This window comes from Hippocampus bargibanti, linkage group LG08 (genome assembly GCF_051943395.1).
Source record: "Hippocampus bargibanti isolate YZ-2025 linkage group LG08, ASM5194339v1, whole genome shotgun sequence".
Taxonomy (NCBI): Eukaryota; Metazoa; Chordata; class Actinopteri; order Syngnathiformes; family Syngnathidae; genus Hippocampus; species Hippocampus bargibanti.
Window position 1 is genome coordinate 7,768,576 of NC_142741.1, and position 27,109 is coordinate 7,795,684.

General features: G+C 41.6%; 1 protein-coding gene across 1 annotated transcript in view; it reads right to left on the reverse strand.

Annotated features, from left to right (window-relative positions):
- The window catches only part of LOC148894497 (low-density lipoprotein receptor-related protein 1B-like), a 334,893-nt gene that overhangs the window by 144,851 nt on the left and 162,933 nt on the right, over positions 1 to 27,109 (reverse strand). The window contains exons 30-36 of the mRNA XM_089002179.1: positions 25,584 to 25,811; positions 25,325 to 25,499; positions 23,865 to 23,959; positions 17,326 to 17,475; positions 4,853 to 4,993; positions 4,412 to 4,537; positions 3,552 to 3,683 (exon numbers count right to left, since the gene is read on the reverse strand). Coding sequence (XP_088858305.1) covers positions 3,552 to 3,683; positions 4,412 to 4,537; positions 4,853 to 4,993; positions 17,326 to 17,475; positions 23,865 to 23,959; positions 25,325 to 25,499; positions 25,584 to 25,811 — 1,047 coding nt within the window. The remainder of the gene's footprint in view (positions 1 to 3,551; positions 3,684 to 4,411; positions 4,538 to 4,852; positions 4,994 to 17,325; positions 17,476 to 23,864; positions 23,960 to 25,324; positions 25,500 to 25,583; positions 25,812 to 27,109) is intronic.

The window sequence follows — 27,109 nt, forward strand, 5'->3', positions numbered from 1 at the left end:
AAAAAATATGGTATTTAGATATTATATTTGGAAACGTTTTTTTTCATTCATTGAAGGTATGCCTTAAAGTCAGACTAATGTACATTATTTATGGAAAATTTTAAAATACAACATTCATTGGAACTGCGCATTATACACATGTGCACCTTATACACCAAAAAACATGGTATTTGTATATTGTATTGTAGTTGGAATTATTTTGTTCCTTAAAGGTGCGCCTTTCAGTCAGTCCAGTGTGCCTTATTTATGGAAAAATTTAAAACACAACATTCATTGGGACTGCGCCTTATACACCCGTGCACCTTATACACCAAAAAATATGGTATGTGTATTATATTTAGAATTTTTTTTTCATTCATTGAAGGTATGCATTATAGTCAGTCTGGTGCACCTTATATACAGAAAAGTTTGAAATACAACATTCATTGGGGGTGAGCCTTACACACCCGTGCGCCTTATACACCAAAAATACAGTATTTTTACATTATATTTGGAAAGCTTTTTTCATTCATTGAAGGCGCGCCTTGTAGTCTGTCCGGTGCGCCTTATATATGGAAAAACTACACCATTCACTGAGGGGTGCGCGTTATACTCCGCTGCGCCTTACACACCGAAAAATACGTTTTTTTTTTTTTTGTCCCAATCAGCCATCTTCAGTCTTATTGTTGCATATAAAGTCTTAACATTCGTAAAATCCCTTGACGTGAACCCTTTTCGATTTCATATTATTGCCCGTGGACCAACTCAGTCAGCCGGCGCCATTTACATCCCGCGATCCACCAGGGAGGGCAACGGTGGTGCGGTGGAGTGGTCTATTGTCTGCCTTTGCCACTAATCTCGTATTTTTTTTATCATCCGGACGGTCGGGGGAGGCAAGCCGAGACATAACAAATTACAGTATGCAAGATTTGCTTCTTGCCTTGCAGCGCACGTGGCGCTTCCTTGATGCAATATCTGGGGAATTGCTCCGGAGTGGAATTGTTTTCCGAGACAGCTTGTTATTCCTGGCCAAGCTTGCCTGTAATGTTATGTGATTACTCAATCAAAGCTGCACCCCCGCCGGCCCATGGACCATTTTTTTATCAGAACCCCCCTCCCACCAATGTCACCCCCATGTAAATAGAGCCAAAAACCGGCCTTCCCTGCACCATTTTGTTTTAAGTCGGATGGAGATATAATAATAATAATAATAATAATAATAATAATAATAATGGGCGGCCCGGTAGTCGAGTGGTGTACTCCGGTTTCCTCCCACACTCCAAAAACATGCATGGCAGGCAGATTGACCACTCCAAATTGTCCCTAGGTGTGAGTGTGAGAGTGACTGTTGTATGTCTTTGTGTGCCCTGCGATTGGCTGGCAACCAATTCAGGGTGTCCCCCGCCTCGTGCCCGAAGACAGCTGAGATAGGCTCCAGCAACCCCCGCGACCCTAATGAGGAATAAGCGGTACGGAAAATGAGATGAGATGAGATGAGATGAGAATAATAATAATAATAATAATAATAATAATAATAATAATAATAATAATAATAATAATTTCTAAGCGCCAAAACTCTCAAGGACACTTTACAGTCACTAGATAATAACTTTTATTTGCGGGTGCGGAGCAGCAGCCATTCGCGCCAGCGTCCACTCCACCTGGAAGTAACTCAGCAGCAAAGTTATGAAAGGAAGAGGAGAGCAAAGAAAGAAGTAGACAAACCAAATAGAGGAGCAACCACTCTCATGGCGCCGTCTTGAAGTGAAAAAACAACTAAATAACAAATAATATGACAGCACAAAGAGTCATTCATTCTTCAGCACTTGCTTTACCCCCTTTGTGACATGAAGCAGTTCTAGATGAAAGAGGATCAAAGCATACTAATCAGCGGTGGATCAGGGACGTCATGGTGGAATGTGTACGTCTACTACAAACTAAATACTACTACTACTACTACTACTACTACTACTACTACTACTACTACTACTACTACTACTACTACTACTACTACTACTACTACTACTACTACTACTAATAATAATAATAATAATAATAATAATAATAATAATAATAATAAATTTCATTTAAAAAAAGGGACGTTACACTTGAGATACATCCAACCACATTGCCAGTAGTGATAAAAACAAAAAAAACTTCAATGTGACTACTTCGATCATCAAACTTTCTCTGGTCTAAAATACTTGATGGCTTTAAAGGTGACAGCAAAATCCATCGCTTGAAATATTTCTCAGTTGGACAAATACAGATTAATGGCAAGCGGAGGCGATTAGTTACTTCCAGTAATTGAAATTACATCTGTGGAAATGACTTGGGAGGTAAGAGGTTCTTCTATGTTGGACGAACGCACGAACCGAGATCGGAAGGTCTCGTTTTCTGATGTCATTTCAGTCATTAGGTTCTTTTTTTGCGTAAATGTGAGAGTTGCAAAAGTTTAAAATAATTCAACGTCATACGTAATCGTCTATGGCAGGGGGGGTCAGGATCCTATGGCTCGCAAGCCATATATGGCTCGTTTGATGATTGCACCTGGCTTGCCGATAAAACTAAATACATATTCTCGCTTTTTCGCTGTTCATTTCCTGTTTTAGCGGCAGTTGGAGGAAAGCGCAATTTTGATTGGATCATACTGACCTAGGTTGGCTGAAAGTGCAATCTTGATTGAATGATACTGACCAAGGTGGCCGTTGATGTCGAAACAGGTAAACGCCTCCTTTTAAATACGCCTGACGACTAAAAAAAATGATGAGTATTGTACACTTCAGGTTGAATGGACCGGAGGATTCGCCTTTGTGTAGAGAAAACATTCTAATTCTAATTTGCAATGAAACAATACCATGAATGAAACAGTCGAAAATCAGTGGCACTTTGTCAAGCCCCATGCTAACGTTAGCATCAATATACTTCTGCGAGAGACAGCAGAAAGCAAGCGTGCAAGCTAATGAGCAGTGTGCAGGCTAGCGAGCAGTAGCTTCGCCTGTGGACCCGGCAAGTTGACTTTTATTCCGATCGTTTGGCTGGATTTTTTTTACTAATCACGAGGAACGGAAGACTGTTCATATGAATGGTGAGTATTATCACAAAGTTATTTTAAATAATATATTCTGACATGTTGAAATCACGTGCGTGTCAGTTTGCGTGCGTGTATGTGGGTGCGTGCGTGCATATGTGTGTGTGTGTGTGTGTGTGTGTGCGTGTGTGTGTGCGTGTGTGTGTGTGTGTGTGTGAGTGTGTGTGTGTGTGTGTGTGTGTGTGTGTGTGGCTCGCACTGAAAAACATTTCTAAATATTTTATTTTTAAGGCACTCTAAGTCAAAAAGGTTCCCGACCCCTGCTATGGTCAGTCTGGCTGATTTGAATTTAAGCGGCGTGTTTTTGTTGCTAACGTTTTTTATCCAATAAAGAAACATCTCAGGTGGTTAGCGACAGACCGAAAAATTGTCCGAAAAGTGAGAATGCAATTGTATGAAAGTTTATCTCACTAGCTCAGCAACCTTAAAATTGCATCCATGGTAGAAAGCGACACAATGGTACAATGGGTAACTCTCTCACCTGCGTCAAAGTCCAACCCGACGGCAAAAAGTGTCCCCGTGATTGGCATGAGGGATTCGGTGTTGTCATTTGGGTCCAGAGAAATCCCCCGTATACCCTCGTGGATGGAATACATCAGAAAGGAGTCCATTCCTTTTTTCACCGGGGGAAAAAAGGACAACAGCAACAAAACGATAGCAAACATGGCTGCATCATAAATTCGTTCGCTAGCTAGTTCGCTAGCTACCTCGTTCGCTAGCTACCTCGTTCGCTACCTTAGTCTTGCGCTAGCTGAGTCTTTTGCTAGCTAGCTAAATTGCTAGCTACCTCGATTGCTAGCTAGCTAGACAGTTCGCTTGCTAGATAGTTCGCGAGCTAAATAGTTGGCTAGCTAGCTTGATCGCTAGCTAACTCATTCACTAGCTAGCTCGATTTCTAGCTAGCTCGATCGTTAGCAAGCTCATTCGTTATCTAGCTCATTCGCTAACTAGCTCGTTTGCTGGCTAGTTTGTTCGCTGGCTAGCTCATTCGCTAGCTAGATAGTTCGTTTACTCTTTTGCTCAATCGGTAGCTAGCTAGATAGTTCACTAGCTAGATAGTTCGCTTACTAGATAGTTCGCTAGCTAGATAGTTCACTAGCTAGCTCATTCGCTAGGTAGCTTGATCGCTAGCTAAATCGATCGCTAGTGAACTCATTCGTTATCTAGCTCATTCACTAACTAGCTCGTTCGCTACCTAGCTCGGTCGCTGGATACTTCGTTAGCTGGCTAGCTCGATCACTAGCTAACTAGAGAGTTCGCAATCTTCCTCGATCGCTAGCTAGCTCGATAAATGATGGAATTTCAAATTTGAGTGTCAAGTATTTCAACAAGAAAACGTACCCTCGCAGGAAATGCGATCGCTTTGGAGGTTGTAGCCGACAGTACAGGAGCAGCTTCGGGTACTTTCGGAAGTTGGAAAACAGAGCTGTGAGCATCCGCCGTTATTTACCTGGCAAAGGTTCCTTCCTGAAAGTTAAACGAGAGCGGCGACGGTATTCGAAACAATTTGAGAGAGCTGAGGAAGGAGCTCATTTTAGAGCACCACATTGTCATGACAAGGAAAATTCTTGCATCGTCCCTCTAAGATTGATTATGGCCAAAGTGGGCCTGGAGCAGATGTATTCACTGATATGTAGTTACTGTAATGTGGGTATATGAAAAATACCAGACTCTAATTATTTGATTGACAGTTGAGCTGGGCGTGGCTTCAGTCCACGACAAATTTAGTGAGAAAAAAAAATGGTGCCGCTCAGTGTAAAAGTGAGCGAAGACCTTACACACCTTTCTGTCCCTCCCGGTCATACACTTTGATGTGAATGACCCCAGCGGTCTTGTTTCTCAGATGGACAAAGTTGCGGCCATCCCTCTTGTTGACACTTCCCAGTTGTGCAGATTCGTCATCTGCCCACCACAGTTTGTTGCCTGCAACCATAAAACAATGAAATAAATAACGTTTTGTCCTGCTTCCTGATGTCTGCGTTTGTGTATTTATCGCACAAATTGCTAATGCAACCTTGGTTCATCTTTTGACAGATTTTTATTGATTTAATAAATATATGGTGAATATTTGGGTTGCTATTGCATCCGTATGATTCAAGTTTTCGAGGAAAAAAATCATAATAACATGGGAATTTTGAATAAAGTGGAATTTCAAATTTCACCATTTGTCGGTCCCCCCCAAAAATCAAAGCAAAATTTCCCATAGGAAATAATGGCAATCAAATTAATCTGTCTGTTCTGAATAGATTCTCAAAAATATGAGCAAAATCTGCAGCACTGGTGTCAAAGTCAAAGCCTGGGGGCCAAATCTGGCCCGCCACATCATGTTATTCGGCCCTCGAAAGTGAATGTCCGTGTTTGTGTATTTATCGCACAAAGTGGAAATACAACCGTGTTTCATCTTTTGACAGATTTTCATTCATTTACAAAATGAATGATTATATGGTGAATATATGGTGAATATTTGGGTTGCTATGGCATCCTTATCTTTCAAGTTTTACAGACAAACAAAAAATCATACTGATGCAGGAATTTTGAATAATGTGGAATTTCTAATTTCTCGATTTGTTGGTCCCCCACAAAAAATACTGAATAAAAACGAAAGCAAAATTTCCTATAGGAAATAATGGCCATCCAATTAATCTGTCTGTTCTGAACAGACTCTGAAAAATATTAGCAAAATCTGCAGCACTGGTGTCCAAGTCAAGGACCGAGGGCCAAATCTGGCCCGTCATATCATGTTATTCGGCCCATGTAAGTGAATGTCTGTGTTTGTGTATTTATCGTAAAAAGTGGAAATGCAAACTTCACAAATAGCTGTACGACAATTAAACAATTAGACAATTAAAGTGGCACACATGACGTGTGTGGTGCATTATTACAATACAATAAAATACATATTGATGTATATAGCGCTTTAACATTATTAACAAGAAATAAATAAATAAAAAAATAAAGGCGGAGAGTTGAGGTTCGAGTTAAACCACGCCAAGTATCTCAATGGTGTACGGTAAATTAGTTATGTATTTGTGTTATGGCAGTATTTCGTCCCAGTTCCAAAGAAACCAGCACCCACGGGATTGAACGACTACAGACCTGTTGCTCTGACGTCTGTGGTCATAAAGTCCTTTGAACGCCTCCTGCTGAACCACCTGAAGAACATCACCGGACCTCTGCGAGACCCTCTTCAGTTTGCCTACTGGGCAAACAGGTCTGTGGAGGATGCAGTCAACATCGGACTGCACCACATCCTCGACCACCTCGACTACACAGGAACCTATGGAACGATCCTGTTTGTGGACTACAGCTCTGCGTTCAATACCACCATCCCAGAACTCCTCATCCCCAAACTTCTCCAGCTTGGAGTGTCCCCTACGATCTACCAGTGGATCCTCAGCTTCCTGACAGGACGGACACAACAGGTCAGACTGGGGAAAATATCATCCTCAACATGAACCACGAGCACTGGAGCCCCGCAGGGATGCGTCCTCTCTCCATTGCTCTTCTCTCTCTACACGAACGACTGCACCTCAACGCACCCAGCTGTCAAATTCATAAAGTTCGCAGACGACACCACGGTCATCGGTCTCATCAAAGACGGCGACGAGTCTGCGTACCGACAACAAGTGGAGCAGCTGGAGCTCTGGTGCAGCCGTCACAACCTGGAGCTGAACATGCTCAAGACAGTAGAGATGATCGTGGACTTCAGGAAACATCCATCACCACAGCTACCACTCACACTATCCAACTGCCTTGTGTCAACCGTTGAGACCTTCAAGTTCCAGGGAATCACAGTCTCCCAGGACATGAAGTGGGAGGTCAACACCAACTCTATCCTGAGAAAGGCCCAACAGAGAATGTACTTCCTGAGGCTGCTAAAGAAGCATGGCCTGCCACAGGAGGTGCTACAACATTTCTACACGGCTGTCATCGAATCCATCCCGTGTTCTTCCATCACCGTTTGGTTCGGGGCCACCACAAAAACGGACAAAATCCGACTTCAACGGACAGTTCGGACGGCGGAAAAAAATCATTGGTACCGCCCTACACACTCTCGAGGCACACTGCAAGAATCCAAACTAGGGTGCAGAAAATCATACTGGACCCTCCGCACCCTGCCCACCACCTTTTCCAGCTACTCCCCTCAGGCAGGCGCTACCGATCCATGCGCACCAAATCCAGCAGACATTTAAACAGCTTCTTCCCCCAAGACATTAACTCTTTGAACAGTAGCCCAAATTGAACTGTATAGTGCCTCTTTGCAATTTTTTTTGATGATGATACTAGTGCAGCGTGTTCGACCGGAGACAAATTCCTTGTGTGTTCTACATACTTGGCAATAAAGATGATTCTGATTCTGATTATCAAAAGTGGGAGTTAAGAGGTGGTCTAGGTATGTGCGTACATGCCGGAGGAAAATGCCAAATAAAGGATCGTCCAATCCCTGGAGTAGCGGCGTTGCTCAACTGTCAGGTGACATGTTGTGATTGCGTTCAGTGTACACAATTTGACCATTCTTTTTTGAATCCTTTTTAAAATTCATCAGCTTTTCTCACAACACCCTTTTCCGCGATGTGTCAAATTGACAAAACATTTATTTGCATTTTACAGGAGCTTTCATGGGCGACGCGACAAGTAAACGCGACATGGATGAGAAGGTTTCTTCAGCCGTCATCTGTACAAAAGTGAAGGTTTCGGACGTTTCGCCTCCTATCCAAGAGGCTTCGTCAGCGAACTAAAGTCTGACTGGTCGTATCGGCCCCATTTATATATCCCTAATGTCCAGACCTGGTGGCGCCGGACACAGCTATGATAGGTCCCTACTCTCAGGTTGGGGGGGGGGGGGCGCGGGACCCTACCAAATGAAAAACAAAGTAATGTAGTTTATTCCATACATTGTAAGAATGAAAATTGTAAAGAGCAGTACATTGGGGAGACTCAACAAATTCTCAAAAAAAGACTTTATCAACATCGCAGGGATAATACTAGTGGGCCTCAATCTGCAGTACATTTGCACCTAAAAGCTAGCAACCACTCATTTGACGACAATGAGGTTAAACTCTTAGCGAAAGAACATAGATGGTTTGAAAGGGGGGTGAAAGAGGCGATTCTTATAAAACAACAAAATCCTTCATTAAACCGGTCTGGTGGTGTGAGGTTCAATTTGGATCGTTCATACAATAGCCTGCTCAGGCAAAACAGGTTAGGCAACTTTCGCAATGCTGATGAGGGTCGTTATGCTGATGAGGTGATACCGGGGGGAGTAGGTGTAATAGGCCAATCGTTAGTCAGGAATGTAGGAACAATCAGTGGGGCCACAGTGAGTGGTCCTCTGCTCCCCCCAGCGTGAGACTAGGGACCTATCATAGCTGTGTCCGGCGCCGCCATGCCTGGACATTAGGGATATATAAATGGGGCCGATACGACCAGTCAGACTTTAGTTCGCTGACGAAGCCTCTTGGATAGGAGGCGAAACGTCCGAAACCTTCACTTTTGTACAGATGACGGCTGAAGAAACCTTCTCATCGATGGACCACTCCTGTACGACTGAGAGCTTACACAGACGTAAACGCGACATGGCTAAATATAACATCCACTCACTTCTGTATGGCTGAACAAGCGCCAAATATGTTCCGCCTGCAGGAAGGCACTTTGGTCTCTCCACTCAAGCTATTTATATGCTATATAAATGTATATAGCATTTATAATAAATGCTAATAAATTAGCATTAGGCATATGGACGATATTAACTTTTTCAGTGCCATTCCAGAATTGATTCGGGAATTGAAAAGCATTATGTGGAGCGCTATTCCCGAATTTGTTCGGATTTTGGTTTTCTTGCGGGGTGTGTCGAGAAAGTGCTGGTCAAACCTCTGGCAAAGTTTTTCCCTTCAGCGAGGGGTTAGCATTTGCTTTTTGTCCATATTAACGCTTTGTCACACCTTCAGCTGTTGGTAAAGAGCTATATAGTTCAATATGTATGTATTTTATTGGATTTTGTACACCTGCCCCCATTTCTACCTCAGATAACTCCAGGCCCATATAACTTAGGAATTAACTCTTTTTTCCTGATGAAAGAAGAGAGTCTAAGGTTTATTACACTGAATTGAAAGTTTATGTCATCCTTAAAACTCAATCTTCTGTGGGTCGCGCAATTTGAGTGAAAATGACAAAAACCCTGGCACTGGAGTGGAAAAATTTTTGCACATCGTCTGGCGGCGAATGAGTTAATACAAATAATATATATCTTTATCAGGTCATTCAGCAGCAAGGCAAAGTGTTCTATTGGTTTGTACATAATATGCAGGAACATGAGTGTCCTCGTGCCGGAATGATTTCCGGGTAAATGAATCGCTTTGGGTCCGGTGCATCGTGTTAACAAAATTGAAATTGCTGCAAGTGCAAGTGACAGTCGACAGCAAGTTAACAAAACACTTGACCCCGCGGGGCACGCGGGTTTGGATTAGTTTAGCTCGCAATGCTAATTGGATGGCGCGGGGGCGCGGCGGCTGGTTGCGGCGCATCATATTCAATTTCCACATCAACTGCTTGTTCGATTCCAAGCGAGTCGAAGCTGATGAATGACCCCCTGTCCCTGCGAAAAAGAGGTCGTCGCGTAATCCTCCGGCCAATCCAATTCAGATAGAGCTATAGGACGTCGCCGTATAGCGAATACCTTCTGCCAGCTAGCAAATCACGCATCCAGTACAGGAAAAAAATGAATTGATTGATTTTATCCCTCAGCAATTTGCGATAAAAAAAACGGCTAATTCATTTTAGCGCGCTCAGCGATTTTATGTCCGTTTCCGTCTCCCGTTGCGTGATTGACTTTCTTTTTCTTGATTGAAATGGAGCGTTCTTCGTTTACTCACAAGGCCGCCCTGGATGAACCTTAACTACTTCAAACAGAATCGGTTAATTGATCACGACAGGAGAGAAAAGAAACATAGCCGAAGCTCGAGACGCTGGTGGAGAAATTGGCTTCAACCATGACCGGCTTGTTTATTTCTCTTATTGATCTTGAAGCGATATCATTAGCTAGCAATTTAAACTCCAATCACAGCGTGATCTTAACCTCCACAAGCAAATGACATTCTGGACAAAGGCAATTATTAGATAAGGCTCGTCTCAGGAATAATAGCCCATTGGATAAATTTTTTTTGAATTTATTCATTCATTTGGAGAAGGTAACATATATTTGGTGAAACATCTCGAGATCCATTGCAACGCAAAATAAATAAATAAATAAACAAACAAACAAACAAACAAACAAACAAATAAATAAATAAATACAAGAATAAATAAAATTAAATGACTAAAAAAATAAACGGATAAACAGACAAATAAATAAACGGATGAATAAACATAAATAAAAAATACATGCATTAATAAGTAAATAAATAAATAAACACTACATTATATTTAAATGAATATAGCGCTTTAACAACAGCTAACAAGCAAGTAAACAAATAAATAAAAAACGAATACATAGATAAAAATATACATGAACAAATAAAAAAATAAATAAAGGAAAATCCAAATTGTGACCAATGAAGGAGATATCAAATCAGAGCCATCAAAATTAAAATAAATAAATAAATAAATAAGTAATACATAAAGAAACAAAGAATAAATAAATAAATAAATAAATAGAAAAAAAATCTAAATTGTGACCAATGAAAGCCAATATCAAATCAGAGGTGTCAAAATTAAAATAAATAAATAAATACAACAAATAAAAACAAGAATAAAATGAATAAATAAATAAATAAATAAATAAATAAATAAATAAATAAATAAATAAATAAATCTAAAATGTGACCAATGAAAGCCAATATCAAATCATAGCCATTAAAATTGGCCCGTTCAATATCAAACAGGTCAAACCTGGATGGACCAGGACTCTTGTTCCTTACAATACAATGTCAAATGTCTCCATTTACCAAAGTTGCCGCCGTTGCTGGCGCTGCCATTGCAAACCATTTCCTCCGCATTGATTGTGATTGATGGCGACGAGCAGGCACGAATTTGCTATTTGGCGCTACAACACCATTATTCTATGTCACTTTCCCTTCTCACTCCCCATTTGTGAGCATCATGATAAAGCCTTTTCCAAATGGGAAAAAAGAAAAACAGCAGTCGCTGTCAATTTAACCCTTTACTGCCTGAATTATTTTCTACTTAGAAAAAAAAAAATCTGTTAAGTTTTTATGGTCACTGATGGATATAATAACATACTAGTAGCTTCCTTTATTATTTTCCAATAATGTAGAACATTTGATAATGTGCCTTATTTGGCACAATCGTCATGAAAGACCTATATTGAGTTGGTGCCTTTTTTGGAACACATGTCAAGTGCAACTTCAAAGACTAGACTTTTACCCATATGACAGCTTTTTATTAAAATAATAAAATACATAAAATATTTACATAAAACACATACATAATTTACATAAAATATTTACATAAAATGTTTACATAATAATACATAGTTCCTTTACAGATAAAGAAAACTAGCTAATAACCATGGAATAATGTAAAGCAGTTCTTGTGATGATTCAAACAAAGATTTACATTGCATTTTTTTCCATAGATATTAGTTTTCACCGAGCATGTGCCATGCCTGTTGCGGTTCTTTGCAACATATGGAACACGAGCTATGTTGTCAAAACGAATACTGTATCATCGGCGGGAAAAGAACCTCAATGTCTTTTAGCTGCGGTTCAGCTGAACAATCGATTGAGCCTCACTGTGCCACAACACCAGATTTTTCTTGTTGCCAAATGTTGGAGTAAGGGGATAGATGTAAACCAATTATCAAAATATAATCGATGATTCTTTCCTGGTTGGATGTTTTGAGCCAAATGGAGCACAACATTTGAGGTCACTTTCAGATCGGGAACCTTGGAGTCACTGACTGGATCTATCGTTCCTGTATATGGAATGCATACATGGAGCCAAGTAAACGCGACGTGGCTAAATATAACATCCACTCACTTCTGTATGGCTGAACAAGCGCCAAATATGTTCCGCCTGCAGGAAGGCACTTCGGTCTCTCCACTCAAGCTATTTATATGCTATATAAATGTATATAGCATTTATAATAAATGCTAATAAATTAGCATTAGGCATATGGACGATATTAACTTTTTCAGTGCCATTCCAGAATTGATTCGGGAATTGAAAAGCATTATGTGGAGCGCTATTCCCGAATTTGTTCGGATTTTGGTTTTCTTGCGGGGTGTGTCGAGAAAGTGCTGGTCAAACCTCTGGCAAAGTTTTTCCCTTCAGCGAGGGGTTAGCATTTGCTTTTTGTCCATATTAACGCTTTGTCACACCTTCAGCTGTTGGTAAAGAGCTATATAGTTCAATATGTATGTATTTTATTGGATTTTGTACACCTGCCCCCATTTCAACCTCAGATAACTCCAGGCCCATATAACTTAGGAATTAACTCTTTTTTCCTGATGAAAGAAGAGAGTCTAAGGTTTATTACACTGAATTGAAAGTGTATGTCATCCTTAAAACTCAATCTTCTGTGGGTCGCGCAATTTGAGTGAAAATGACAAAAACCCTGGCACTGGAGTGGAAAAATTTTTGCACATCGTCTGGCGGCGAATGAGTTAATACAAATAATATATATCTTTATCAGGTCATTCAGCAGCAAGGCAAAGTGTTCTATTGGTTTGTACATAATATGCAGGAACATGAGTGTCCTCGTGCCGGAATGATTTCCGGGTAAATGAATCGCTTCGGGTCCGGTGCATCGTGTTAACAAAATTGAAATTGCTGCAAGTGCAAGTGACAGTCGACAGCAAGTTAACAAAACACTTGACCCCGCGGGGCACGCGGGTTTGGATTAGTTTAGCTCGCGATGCTAATTGGATGGCGCGGGGGCGCGGCGGCTGGTTGCGGCGCATCATATTCAATTTCCACATCAACTGCTTGTTCGATTCCAAGCGAGTCGAAGCTGATGAATGACCCCCTGTCCCTGCGAAAAAGAGGTCGTCGCGTAATCCTCCGGCCAATCCAATTCAGATAGAGCTATAGGACGTCGCCGTATAGCGAATACCTTCTGCCAGCTAGCAAATCACGCATCCAGTACAGGAAAAAAATGAATTGATTGATTTTATCCCTTAGCAATTTGCGATAAAAAAAACGGCTAATTCATTTTAGCGCGCTCAGCGATTTTATGTCCGTTTCCGTCTCCCGTTGCGTGATTGACTTTCTTTTTCTTGATTGAAATGGAGCGTTCTTCGTTTACTCACAAGGCCGCCCTGGATGAACCTTAACTACTTCAAACAGAATCGGTTAATTGATCACGACAGGAGAGAAAAGAAACATAGCCGAAGCTCGAGACGCTGGTGGAGAAATTGGCTTCAACCATGACCGGCTTGTTTATTTCTCTTATTGATCTTGAAGCGATATCATTAGCTAGCAATTTAAACTCCAATCACAGCGTGATCTTAACCTCCACAAGCAAATGACATTCTGGACAAAGGCAATTATTAGATAAGGCTCGTCTCAGGAATAATAGCCCATTGGATAAATTTTTTTTGAATTTATTCATTCATTTGGAGAAGGTAACATATATTTGGTGAAACATCTCGAGATCCATTGCAACGCAAAATAAATAAATAAATAAATAAACAAACAAACAAACAAACAAATAAATAAATAAATACAAGAATAAATAAAATTAAATGACTAAAAAAATAAACGGATAAACAGACAAATAAATAAACGGATGAATAAACATAAATAAAAAATACATGCATTAATAAGTAAATAAATAAATAAACACTACATTATATTTAAATGAATATAGCGCTTTAACAACAGCTAACAAGCAAGTAAACAAATAAAGAAAAAACGAATACATAGATAAAAATATACATGAACAAATAAAAAAATAAATAAAGGAAAATCCAAATTGTGACCAATGAAGGAGATATCAAATCAGAGCCATCAAAATTAAAATAAATAAATAAATAAATAAGTAATACATAAAGAAACAAAGAATAAATAAATAAATAAATAAATAAATAAATAAATAAATAGAAAAAAAATCTAAATTGTGACCAATGAAAGCCAATATCAAATCAGAGGTGTCAAAATTAAAATAAATAAATAAATACAACAAATAAAAACAAGAATAAAATGAATAAATAAATAAATAAATAAATAAATAAATAAATAAATCTAAAATGTGACCAATGAAAGCCAATATCAAATCATAGCCATTAAAATTGGCCCGTTCAATATCAAACAGGTCAAACCTGGATGGACCAGGACTCTTGTTCCTTACAATACAATGTCAAATGTCTCCATTTACCAAAGTTGCCGCCGTTGCTGGCGCTGCCATTGCAAACCATTTCCTCCGCATTGTGATTGATGGCGACGAGCAGGCACGAATTTGCTATTTGGCGCTACAACACCATTATTCTATGTCACTTTCCCTTCTCACTCCCCATTTGTGAGCATCATGATAAAGCCTTTTCCAAATGGGAAAAAAGAAAAACAGCAGTCGCTGTCAATTTAACCCTTTACTGCCTGAATTATTTTCTACTTAGAAAAAAAAAAATCAGTTAAGTTTTTATGGTCACTGATGGATATAATAACATACTAGTAGCTTCCTTTATTATTTTCCAATAATGTAGAACATTTGATAATGTGCCTAATTTGGCACAATCGTCATGAAAGACCTATATTGAGTTGGTGCCTTTTTTGGAACACATGTCAAGTGCAACTTCAAAGACTAGACTTTTACCCATATGACAGCTTTTTATTAAAATAATAAAATACATAAAATATTTACATAAAACACATACATAATTTACATAAAATATTTACATAAAATGTTTACATAATAATACATAAAATATTTACATAAAATGTTTACATAATAATACATAGTTCCTTTACAGATAAAGAAAACTAGCTAATAACCATGGAATAATGTAAAGCAGTTTCAGATTCAAACAAAGATTTACATTGCATTTTTTTCCATAGATATTAGTTTTCACCGAGCATGTGCCATGCTTACACCTGTTGCGGTTCTTTGCAACATATGGAACATGAGCTATGTTGTCAAAACAAATACTGTATCATCGGCGAGAAAAGAACCTCAATGTCTTTTAGCTGCGGTTCAGCTGAACAATCGATTGAGCCTCACTGTGCCACAACACCAGATTTTTCTTGTTGCCAAATGTTGGAGTAAGGGGATAGATGTAAACCAATTATCAAAATATAATCGATGATTCTTTCCTGGTTGGATGTTTTGAGCCAAATGGAGCACAACATTTGAGGTCACTTTCAGATCGGGAACCTTGGAGTCACTGACTGGATCTATCGTTCCTGTTTATGGAATGCATACATGGAGCCATCATAACCTGTCAGCACAAACAACTTGAACCCTCAGTTCATTGGTTTATTTGGTAGACACTGCTTGAGTGTAAATCTACCTTCATAGAGTACAATTTGTTCATCAATTGACAAACGCTGTGATTGGGGTAATTCTTGAAACTTTTATCATTGGCCTTACTTTGTGCAAGGGATCATAATTTGGGCTTCCCCGAGTTCCTTGTTTTGTGTTGTCTGCTATATGCAAGTTCCTTTTTATAATTTCGAAGCAATCCCTTGACATGCAGTACATTCTGCAGCATAATCGGTTACTGGTGATAGCTTTCAAGCCCAATGCATCCGAGTGTTTGGTCATTTTGAGATTGAGAAACAATATATCAATCCCAGCCACTTCTCAAGCTCTTCTTTGGCGAGACACATGGGCTTATTGATGTCATTTTGCATTGCATAGAATTTTGGCTGTTCAACAATAATATCCATCATTTTTTCATTGGAAATCCTTTCAAAATATTTGAATGGTGATAGAAGTTCATCAATGCAACAGTAACGACTGTGTCCGATGCCAAAATGTCTTCATCAACATGGTCATCTATTTCATTCTCATCAGGATCTGGAAATACAGTACATGGGTATTTTAGAAAAAACATATGGGCACAGCAACATTCAAAACAGCAAAAACTATATTTGATGACATTTGATGTCAATGCTCTGATCTTACCGTGAAATGGGCATCTCTTTCCTTACATTACATCACAAACAGAACTTCAGTCCTTTCAGATGCTTTATCTTCTAGTCACTGTACTGTATTTGAGAATGTGAAATGCACATACGGTAGTGGGGACTATTTTGTCCACTAGGTGGCAACAAAACCTTACATGGCACAAGTGGAAATGCAACCTATTACGTTCTTCAAAACAATCATTTCTACATTTTCTGATTACAAATTCTTTCTCTCAGATGATTTTAGTTGACGTGCCAATCTAATGTCCTCAAGGCCTTCAGAAGTAATTCTGCTGTCTTTGATTTTCCCCAAATAAAATATAGACTTTTAGCTTTTCCTGTCATTTTATTTTTTTCACAGAAACGTGTAAGTGTTGTACCTGCTCCTACCATGTTTCACGGTCTTTTGGAAATGGGAAATGTTAAATGTGTACCAGACATTATGATGAAAATGTTTACGTTTTCTAATTTCTGTTTAGGAGATACAAAAAAAATAAAAAACATATGGACCTCCGTTTCAATAATTATACATATTGAGAATGCAAAGCTATGAGGTACAGCTATTAGTGTAAAACGCACTATTCACTTACAATTATTCGCATCGGGTAACAAGTCAGGATCAACAATATCATCATGAAAATAGCGTTAGCACGCCGAATGTTCCAAATTCGGGACACTACTTATTTTTAATTATTCTTGGTAAATAAACAAGTTAGCGTTAGTTTATGCATTTCAGTATCAAGGTAAACCTCATAAATAGCTCATAAAATCTCATGAATAGCTCATAAAATCGTCACAACATATACTTACGTGATATTTGATCCATGACGAAAAATAGAAGGAGCTTTGTAGATCGAGGAGCGCACGTTGTGTTGCACAAGAAGGAGATGATGTCACTGACGCTCTTAAAGGCAAAGCTGCACATAACCTGTTTTAAAGGGACATGTAACTTGTGCTGCATCAGTTCCAATCGACATTTGAACTGCTACCTTTCATTTTTTTCGATCTATAAGCATTTATCTTTAGTGTACCGAATTTGGCCCAATCGTCCGTAAAGGGTTAAGGGAAGGCGTGGCTACACAAATCACTCGAACAAGAAAGGGAGTGGAAGGGCGTCATGAAGCTAGCATTAGATATTTTCCGGATATAGAGTCCACACGGAAGAAACTCACCCATGACTGCGAGTGCGGTACCCTTGGTAAGCTCCCTTTTGAAAGCGTCCAACACCTCAAGGCCACTTCCGTCCAGATTGCACCTGTTGATGGTGTTATTGGCCGAGCTAATCCAGTATAGCTTGCTCGCTGCGTAGTCTACTGAGAGACCTGAAAGTGAGGCAAAGTCAAAGTCAGATTCATTCAAGGAGGACTCTTAACCATGGTCCATTCTATTAGCTATGTAGCTGTAGAGCTATTGAGCTGTCTGTCTGGCTGTCTGTTAGCTTGACAGCTATCTAACTGGCCATCTATCTGGCTAGCTGGCTCGCTATCTAGCCAGGCGGCCAAATAGCTATCTAGCTAGCTATTAGGTATCTATCTATCTAGCTATCTATTAGCTATCTAGCTTTCTATCTATTTGAGTTACTTCCTGGTTGAGTCCTGGCGGGTGTGACTGTAAAGTCAAAGTCAAAGTCAAAGTCAGCTTTATTGTCAAATATGCTAATATGCATGACATACAGCACAGATGAAATTAATGTCCTCTCGGACCCAGCGTGCAAGACATGCAAGGCACTTATAAGGTGGCTAAAAAAGACATACAATTGACAACAGACAATACATGTAATTTCTGTATGTAAAGTGAGGTAGTGTCGTATGGAAAGTGAGGTAGTGACGTATGTAAAGTGAGGTAGTGACATATGTAAAGTGAGGAAGTGACGTACATAAAGTGACGTAATGTCGTAATTGCAAAAACAAACAACTAGAAAGGGTTGAAGTGAGGTATTGTCTAATGAGAAATAACAAAAAATAGAGTTCAGGATGATCGTACAGCATGTAGCGTGTACTCAGAGTTCGCTGAGTGTGGCAGTGGGAAGGGGCAGGCTGGGCAGGGCTGGGAGGGAGTTGAGTCTCCGGACTGCCTGGTGGCAGAAACTGTCCTTGAGCCTGCTGGTCTTGGCTCGGAGACTTCGCAGTCTCCGACCCGATGGCAGCAGGCTGAAGAGGCTGTGGGAGGGGTGGGTGGGATCGCCAGCGATCCGGATGGCTCTGCGGGTGAGGCGGGTGTTGTAGATGTCCTGAAGGGGGGGGAGAGAGACACCGATGATCTTCTCAGCTGTCCTCACGATGCGCTGCAGAGTCTTACGGCAGGACATGGTGCAGGCGCCGTACCACACGGTGATACAGCTGGTCAGGATGCTCTCGATGGTACCGCGGTAGAAGGAGGTCGTGATGGGGGTCGGGGCTCCAACTCTTTTGAGCTTGCGGAGGAAGTACAGGCGCTGGTGGGATCTCTTGGCCATTGATGCCGTGTTGTGGCTCCAGGACAGGTCTTCGGATATGTGCACTCCCAGGAACTTGGTGCTGCTCACTCTCTCCACTGCAGCACCGTCGATGGTTAGTGGAGCATGCTGGGGGCGCACTCTCCTGAAGTCCACAACAATCTCCTTCGTCTTCTCCACATTCAGACGGAGATTGTTGTCCTTGCACCACGTGGCCAGGCGGCTGACCTCGTCCCTGTAGGCTGTCTCCTCGTCGTTGTTGATGAGGCCCACCACAGTCGTGTCATCCGCAAACTTTATGAAGAGGTTGGAGCTGGGTGATGATGGTGAGCAGTCGTGCGTGAGCAGAGTGAAGAGGAGGGGGCTCAGCACACACCCCTGGGGGGCCCCTGTGTTCAGCGTGATGGTGCTGGAAGTGTTGTCGCCAACTCTGACTGCCTGTGGTCTCCCCGTCAGGAAGTCCAGCAGCCAGTTGCACAGGGAGGTGCTGATCCCCAGTTTGCTCAGTTTATTGGTGAGCTGTTGGGGGATGATTGTGTTGAATGCTGAGCTGAAGTCGATGAACAGCATTCTGACGTAGGAGTCTCTGGTCTCCAGGTGGGTGAGCGCTGTGTGGAGAGCAGTGGAGATGGCATCATCGGTCGAGCGGTTGGGCCGATATGCAAATTGGAAGGGGTCATGGGTGGGGGGGAGGGCAGCCTTGATGTGGTTCATAACTAGCCGCTCGAAGCACTTCATGAGGATGGGAGTGAGTGCGACCGGGCGGTAGTCATTGTGGCAGGTGGGGGACGACTTCTTCGGGACCGGGATAATGGTGGTGGCTTTGAGGCACGTGGGCACAACAGCCTGGCTCAGAGAGGTGTTGAAGATGTCCGTGAAGACATCTGTGAGCTCCACAGCGCAGTCTCTCAGAACACGGCCAGGAATGCCGTCGGGACCCGGGGCTTTTCGTGGGTTGGTCCCTCTGAGGGATCGCCTCACGCTGTCCTGGGACAGTGTCAGCACCTGTTCGCCGGGAGGTGGTGGGGTCTTCTGTGCTGGAGTGCTGTTGTCTGCCTCGAAGCGGGCGAAGAAGTCGTTCAGCTGGTTCAGCAGAGTGGTGGAGTTCTCGCAGGTCTGTGGAGTGGGCTTGTAGTCTGTGATGGTCTGTATCCCACGCCACAGGTTCCTGGTGTCACTGCTGTCTTTGAAGTGGTTGGCGATCCTCCTGGAGTGCTGTCTCTTGGCCATCCTGATGCCACGTGACAGGTTGGCCCTGGCTGTCCTCAGGCCCAGCTCATCGCCAGCTTTGTAGGCAGCGTTCCGAGCCCTGAGGAGCCTGTGGACTTCACCCGTCAGCCATGGCTTCTGGTTGGCCAGGATGGTGACAGATCTGGTGACAGTCACGTCATCCATGCACTTCCTCATGTAGGAGGTAACAGAGTCTGTGTACTCTTGGAGGTCGGTGTTGTTGTTGTAGGTGGCCGCTTGTCTGAACATGTTCCAGTCAGTGTTGGAGAAGCAGTCTTTGAGTGCCTCTGACGACCCATCAGGCCACACCCTTATCTGCTTCTTGACTGGTTTGATGACTTTGACAAGAGGCCTATATGCGGGCATTAACATGATAGTGGAGTGGTCCGAAGCTCCTAGGTGGGGGAGGGGGTAGGCTTTGTAGGCTCCTTTGTGTGTGGTGAAAACATTGTCCAGAATGTTGTTACCTCTCGTCGGAAAGTTAATGTGTCCATGGAGATGTGGAAAAACACTTTTGGGGTTGGCGTGGTTGAAATCGCCAGCCAGGATAAGGAAAGCATCTGGGTGGGCTGTCTGTTGCTCGCTGATGTGCTGGTAGAGTTCATTCAATGCCGCGCTCCTGTTGTTAATTGAGCTCGGAGGGATGTAAACTGCTACCAGCAGTATGGCACTAAATTCCCTCGGCAGGTAGAATGGCCGACATTTTATGACCATAAGTTCCATCAGTGGCGAACAGTGTTTGCATACCACAACAGCGTTGCGGCACCAGGCATCACTGATGTAAACACAGAGTCCCCCGCCGCGAGTCTTCCCCCCCTCGACGAGCGCTCTGTCTGCCCGGAAGCTAGTTAGCTGGGCTAGCTGGATGGCACTGTCCGGTATGCTGTCGGTCAGCCATGTTTCCACAAACACAAAGGCACAACACTCACCCACGGTCTTGGAAGTTGAGCGGAGAAGTCTGATGTAGTCCATTTTATTGTCCAGCGAGCGCACGTTAGCCAGCGTGATGGTAGGAATGCAAGGCCGGTGGCGGCTAGCCGCGAGCCTAATGCGAATACCTCCACGCTTTCCCCTCTTTTGTTTCCTCATACAGCGCTTGTGGCGCCTCCACTCTGGGTTGGGTGCAGGAGTGGGGGTCGGTGGAAGAGTGGGGCTCAATGGATGAGCCGACTCCCTGAGCAATCCATGCTTGCGTAGCACTTCTGCTTCAGCTGGTTTAGGTTTTAAACATGAACTGCCGATGTCGAGCAGAACCTCACGGGAGTAGGTACGCCTCGGGTGTAGCGAGGCCAACGGAGACGGACATTTGCACGAGTAAGACAAACACAATAAACACGAAAAAACCAATTTGCCGGGAGAGAGAGGAGCCGCTGCGTGTGCACGCGCCGCCATCTTGGAAAAAATAAAAATAAAAATAAAAAATATAAATAAAGTGACCATGAGAGTTTAGAAAGGCGCTTATGAATGAAATGTATGATTATTATTATTACAGTAAAGTCTCGTTATATCGATATTCAAGGGAGTCCGAAAAAATATCGATATAACCGGGACTATCGATATATCCGACCCTGTTTGCATGTAATTTTCTCCGTGCGTGCATTGAAATAGTATCGATATAACCGGGACTATCGATATATCCGATATCGATATAACGAGACTTTACTGTATTATTATTATTATTATTATTATTATTATTATTATTATTATTATTATTATTATTATTATTATTATTATTACATATTACATAGTATATATTACATACATACATATTATTAATACTATGTATTTTCAATTTTGGGAGAAATTTTATAAACAAATTCATGGTTGTGCTATGGGCTCACCAGTTTCACCCATAGTGGCGAATCTGTCCATGGAAGAGATGGAGAAACAGGCCCTCACATCCTTCTCGGGGACAAAACCTAGACACTGGTTTAGATATGTGGACGATACTTTTGCCATAATTAAAAAACAAGATATTCAATCCTTCACAAATCACCTCAACTCTGTAGACATCAACATTAAATTTACTCGTGAGGACAGAGAACCAACTAGCCTTCTTGGATTGTAATTATAAAAGAGGACAGAGCGCTAAAAACAGAAGTCTTTAGGAAGGCCACGCACACTGACCAATACTTACTTTTTGACTCCAACCACCCTATACAACACAAACTAGGAATTATCAGAACCCTCCAGCATAGGGCTAAACTAATACCAACTAGCATTGAAGGTAGAGAAAAGGAGTCAAAACATATCAGGAGAGCACTCACTAACTGCGGGTACCCTCAGTGGTCATTCAACAAATGTCAGAAAGAAAGAATAGGGAATGAAACCAAAAATTCTCCAAAAGGAGAGGAGTAGCAGTACCTTACATTGCAGGAGTTTCTGAAAAATTACAGAGTCCTTTGGCAACACAAAATTATTATTTGGTATTATTTCAAACCGATAAACACGTTAAGGCAAAAATTAGTGCATCCAAAAGATAGGCTACCAAATGAAAAACAAAGTAATGTAGTTTATTCAATACATAGTAAGAATGAAAATTGTAAAGAGCAGTACATTGGGGAGACTCAACAAACTCTCAAAAAAAGACTTTATCAACATTGCAGGGATAATACAAATGGGCCTCAATCAGCAGTACATTTGCACCTAAAAGCTAGCAACCACTCATTTGACGTCAATGAAGTTAAAATCTTAGCGAAAGAACATAGATGAAAGGGGGTTTGAAAGGGGGGTAAAAGAAGCGATTCTTATAAAACAACACAATCCTTCATTAAACCGGTCTGGTGGGCTGAGGTTCAATTTGGATCGTTCATACAATAGCCTGCTTAGGCAAAACAGGTTAGGCAACATTCGTAATGCTGATGAGGTGATACCGGTGGGAGTGGGGCAAATAGGCCAGTCGTTAGTCAGGAATGTAGGAACAATCAGTGGGGCCACAGTGAGTGGTCCTCTGCTCCCCCCAGCGTGAGACTAGGGACCTATCATAGCTGTGTCCGGCGCCGCCATGCCTGGACATTAGGGTTATATAAATAGGGCCGATACGACCAGTCAGACTTTAGTTCGCTGACGAAGCCTCTTGGATAGGAGGCGAAACGTTTTATTATTATTTTCATGGCCGCTCAAATTGCTGAGCATGAACAACAGAAAATAGGCTGACGGCAATGCATTGAATTGGAAGATAAAAAATTTGCTTTAATCGAATGGGGATAAAAAAAATTGAAATATATTTAAAAAAACAGTAAAACAGTACAATGCTGAAAAACTAAAAATACAAATCTGAAAAAAATACACTGATAATTTCATAACATATCATTTTAATAACACGCAAGGTAGCACTCGGCTAACACGCTAATGTGACTACGTATAGCGAATGCGGCACTAGCATAACGGCGCATCTTGTGTGCTTCCTAGTGGGAATTTTACGCGTCACGGACCACCCGCTTCATGCCAAGGGTACTCATCGTCTGATCTCCTCATGGGAAAATGAATTGGGAAAACAAGTTGGATTTTATATTTATTTTTTGGGGGAGGGGAGGAATCGTTGACGCTAAGGATTCAGATAGTTAGCTTCTCACCCAAAGTTGGCTAGGATAGGCGCTAACAAATTGGTGAGCCGTACCTCAATTTGTACGATTTCTTTTTTAAGGTCTTTCAAAACAGATCCATAAAAAGCAACATTATTTATTAATTTTCGCCTTCAATTTCATTCATTTTCCAGTTCAGCGTAATCAACAAGCATGTAAAAAAAAAAAAAATACGGCACATACGCTCCAGTGCAGGGAAAGCAACGAACGGCCTTAATCTTGCGAAACGGTGGCAATCGCGCTCGCCTCGCCAAGGTGCATGCCAGCTGGCGGCGTGGAACGCATGTTTATCTTCAAGCTCTTTACGCTAAATCCCGTACGACTTCAGGACGCCTTCTTTGTCATCATCATCGGGGTATGACAAAAGGAAAGAAAAGAACCTCAACGGGAAGAAAAACTTTGCTTTGGTTTTGTTTTGTTTTTTTAGCTATATGGCAGGCGGGCAAATGCGTCGCTAACTCACCGACAGGTTCCCTCTGGTTTTGGTGGAGGACTTTGCTGTTACTTCCGTCCATGTTGGCCATGTTAATGGTGTTGCCATCCGTCCAATAGATTTTCCTGGAGGGGGGGGGGGGGTAATAATAATAATAATAATAATAATAATAATAATAATACATTTCATTTATGTGCGCCTTTCAAAACTCTCAAGGTCACTTGACAGTCACAGGATAAGTTTTTCTTTTTCTGTGGGTGGGCAGCGGCAGCCACACGCGCCAGCGTTCTCTCAACCCGAAAGTAACTCAAATATATAGAAAGCTAGCTATATATCTAATAGATAGCTAAAAGACAGTGAGATAGCTAATAGAGAGATAGCTATTAGATAGCGAGATAGCTAATAGATAGCTAAAAGATGGCAAGATAGCAAATAGATGGCGAGAAAGCGAAAAGCTGGCGAGATAGCTAATAGATGGCGAGATAGCTAATAAATAGCTAATAGATGGCGAGATAGCTAATAGGTGGCGAGATAGCTAAGAGATAGCTAATAGATGGCAAGATATTATATATATTATATATATATATATTTTTGTTTTTTTTTTGTTTTTGTTTTTCCCAAGATGGCGGCGCGTGATCACGCAGCGGCTCCCCTCTCCCGGCAAATTGGCGTTTTCATGTTTATTACGTTTGTTAAAGTCATTATAAGTGCCTTGTCTGCTGGGTCCGAGAGGACAGTAATTTCATCTGTGCTGTATGTCATGCATATTAGCATATTTGACAGTAAAGCTGACTTTGACTTAGACTTTTTTGACTTTTGAAGATAGCAAATAGATGGCGAGAAAGCGAAAAGATGGCGAGATAGGTAATAGATGGCGAGATAGCTAATAGATAGCTAATAGATGGCGAGATAGCTTATAAATGGCGAGATAGCTAATAGATGCGAGATAGCTTATAGATAGCAAGATAGCTAATAGATAGTGAGATAGCTAGATAGTTAGATAGCTAGATAGCAAGATAGCTAATGGATTGCGAGATAGTGAGATCGCTAGCTAGCGATAGAGAGATAGATAGGTGGATGGGTAGATGGGTAGATGGGTAGATGGATGGACGGACAGACAGGCGGGCGGACAGACAGACAGACAGACAGACAGACAGACAGACAGACAGACAGACAGACAGACAGATAGGTAGATAGATAGATAGATAGATAGATAGATAGATAGATAGATAGATAGATAGATAGATAGATAGATAGATAGATAGATAGATAGATAGATAGATAGATAGATAGATAGATAGATAGATAGATAGCTAAACCACCTTTATCATGTAATCCAAGTTAGTAAATACGAGTAAAATGGAAAGAATTGATCAAGTATTCCACTGGGTTGATCCACTGATGGGAATAATCCCTTTTCGGTGTCTGTTGTTCATTCTGCGCATCGACACGGCGATGAAGGGGGGGACAGACTTGTATAATCTACTTACCCCTTGCCGGGGTGCACGGCGAGACAACTCGGTTTATCAATGCCGTGGACAACGGAAGTCTTCAGGGAGCCATCAAAGCGAGCGACATTGATTTGCGACTCGTCGTTCTCCAAGCTGAGCCAATATAAATTCTTGGAAAGCCAATCCAAAGCCAGACCGCGGCAGTTGACCAGATCTGGCGGAAAGCAAACAGTCATTTCGTTTTTTGGTACAATTTATTATTTTATCATTTTTAACAAAATCTAAGAAATGTTCCCACCTGAAGAAATGACTGTCTCGAATTCGGTGCTGTTGATAAAAGCCCGTTTAATTGTTTGGCTTTTAACATCGGCCCAATAAATCCTTTCTTCTTCCGCGTCAAAATCCACCACAGTCACGTCGTCAATATCCGGCACGGTCAAAGCCGTCATGACGTTCATATATGGGTTGTTGATGTCCACGCCTCGGATTTCCGACCGCCGCACATACAGCAGGAACTTTTTCAAAGCTGGTGTTGAGGAATAATGACGGAAGGGGGCGTGTGGTCAGTCAAGAAAGAGCGTATGTGTTTTTCGCAAATTGATAAAGGAAAAATTTTCTTCAGCCGTCATCTGTACTTCTTTGAAGGTGTCGGACGTTTCGCTCCTCATCCGAAGAGCTTCGTCAGCTAACTAAAATTGTGCAGGTAGCTCTGGCCCGATATATACAGGTAACGTCCGAGTTACGACCGGGTTCTGTTCCGACGAAACGGTCGTAAGTCAAACGGTCATAAATCGAAATGCATTCAAAATGACTGACACGTGGTTTATACGACAGGATAGTATGCGATGTCTGTTGTTTTTCAGCAACGTTTTCTATTGAATACTATTATCAGTGTTTGAAGTAACGTCTGCCCGGATTTGCATATTCAGGCAGGTAACTCTATGGCCGGGCAGGCAACTTTTCAGAGTTGTCGGCCCAGGTGTCCGGTAACTTTTTGTCATGAGTTTCAGAAACTGCTATGATATACCAAAATGTTGACAGTTCATTTATAAATGTTATAACTTTTAGTGTCATTTTAATAATTTTTTATTTTGTATTATCGATCTTCATTCAAATATGTAGTAAATAATGTAGCCCGGATAAATACAGAGGGTTGTGTCAGGAAGGGCATCCGACGTAAATATTTTTGCTAAAACAAATATGCGAATCAAACCTCTCAATCCCATACCGGATCGGTCGAGGCCCGGGTTAACAACGGCCGCCATTGGTACTGTTGACCTTCAGGGTGCCGGTGACTACTGTTGGTCGAAGAAGGACAGGAGGCAGGTATGCCCGGAGGAAAAGAGAGAAATGGAACGCCAAGAGTATAGAACTAAGAGTAGGAACTTTGAATGTAGAATCAATTACTGGTAAAAGTAGAGAGCTGGTGGACATGATGCAGAGAAGGAAGGTAGACATACTGTGTGTCCAGGAGACAAGGTGAAAAGGAAGCAAGGCTAGAAGCTTAGGGTCAGGGTTTAAGTTGTTCTATCATGGTGAAGACAGAAAGAGAAATGGAGTTGGGGTTATCTTAAAAGAGGAGTTTGTTAGGAATGTCTTCGAAGTAAAAAGAGTATCAGATAGAATGATGAGCCTGAAGCTAGAAATTGAAGGCGTGATGTTCAATGTTGTTTGTGGGTATGCCCCACAAGTAGGATGTGAGCTAGAGGAGAAGGAGAAATTTTGGTTGGACTTTGATGAAGTCAAATAGAACATCCCGAGAAGTGAGAGGGTTGTAATTGGTGGAGACTTCAATGGACATGTTGGCGCAGGAAACAAGATGAG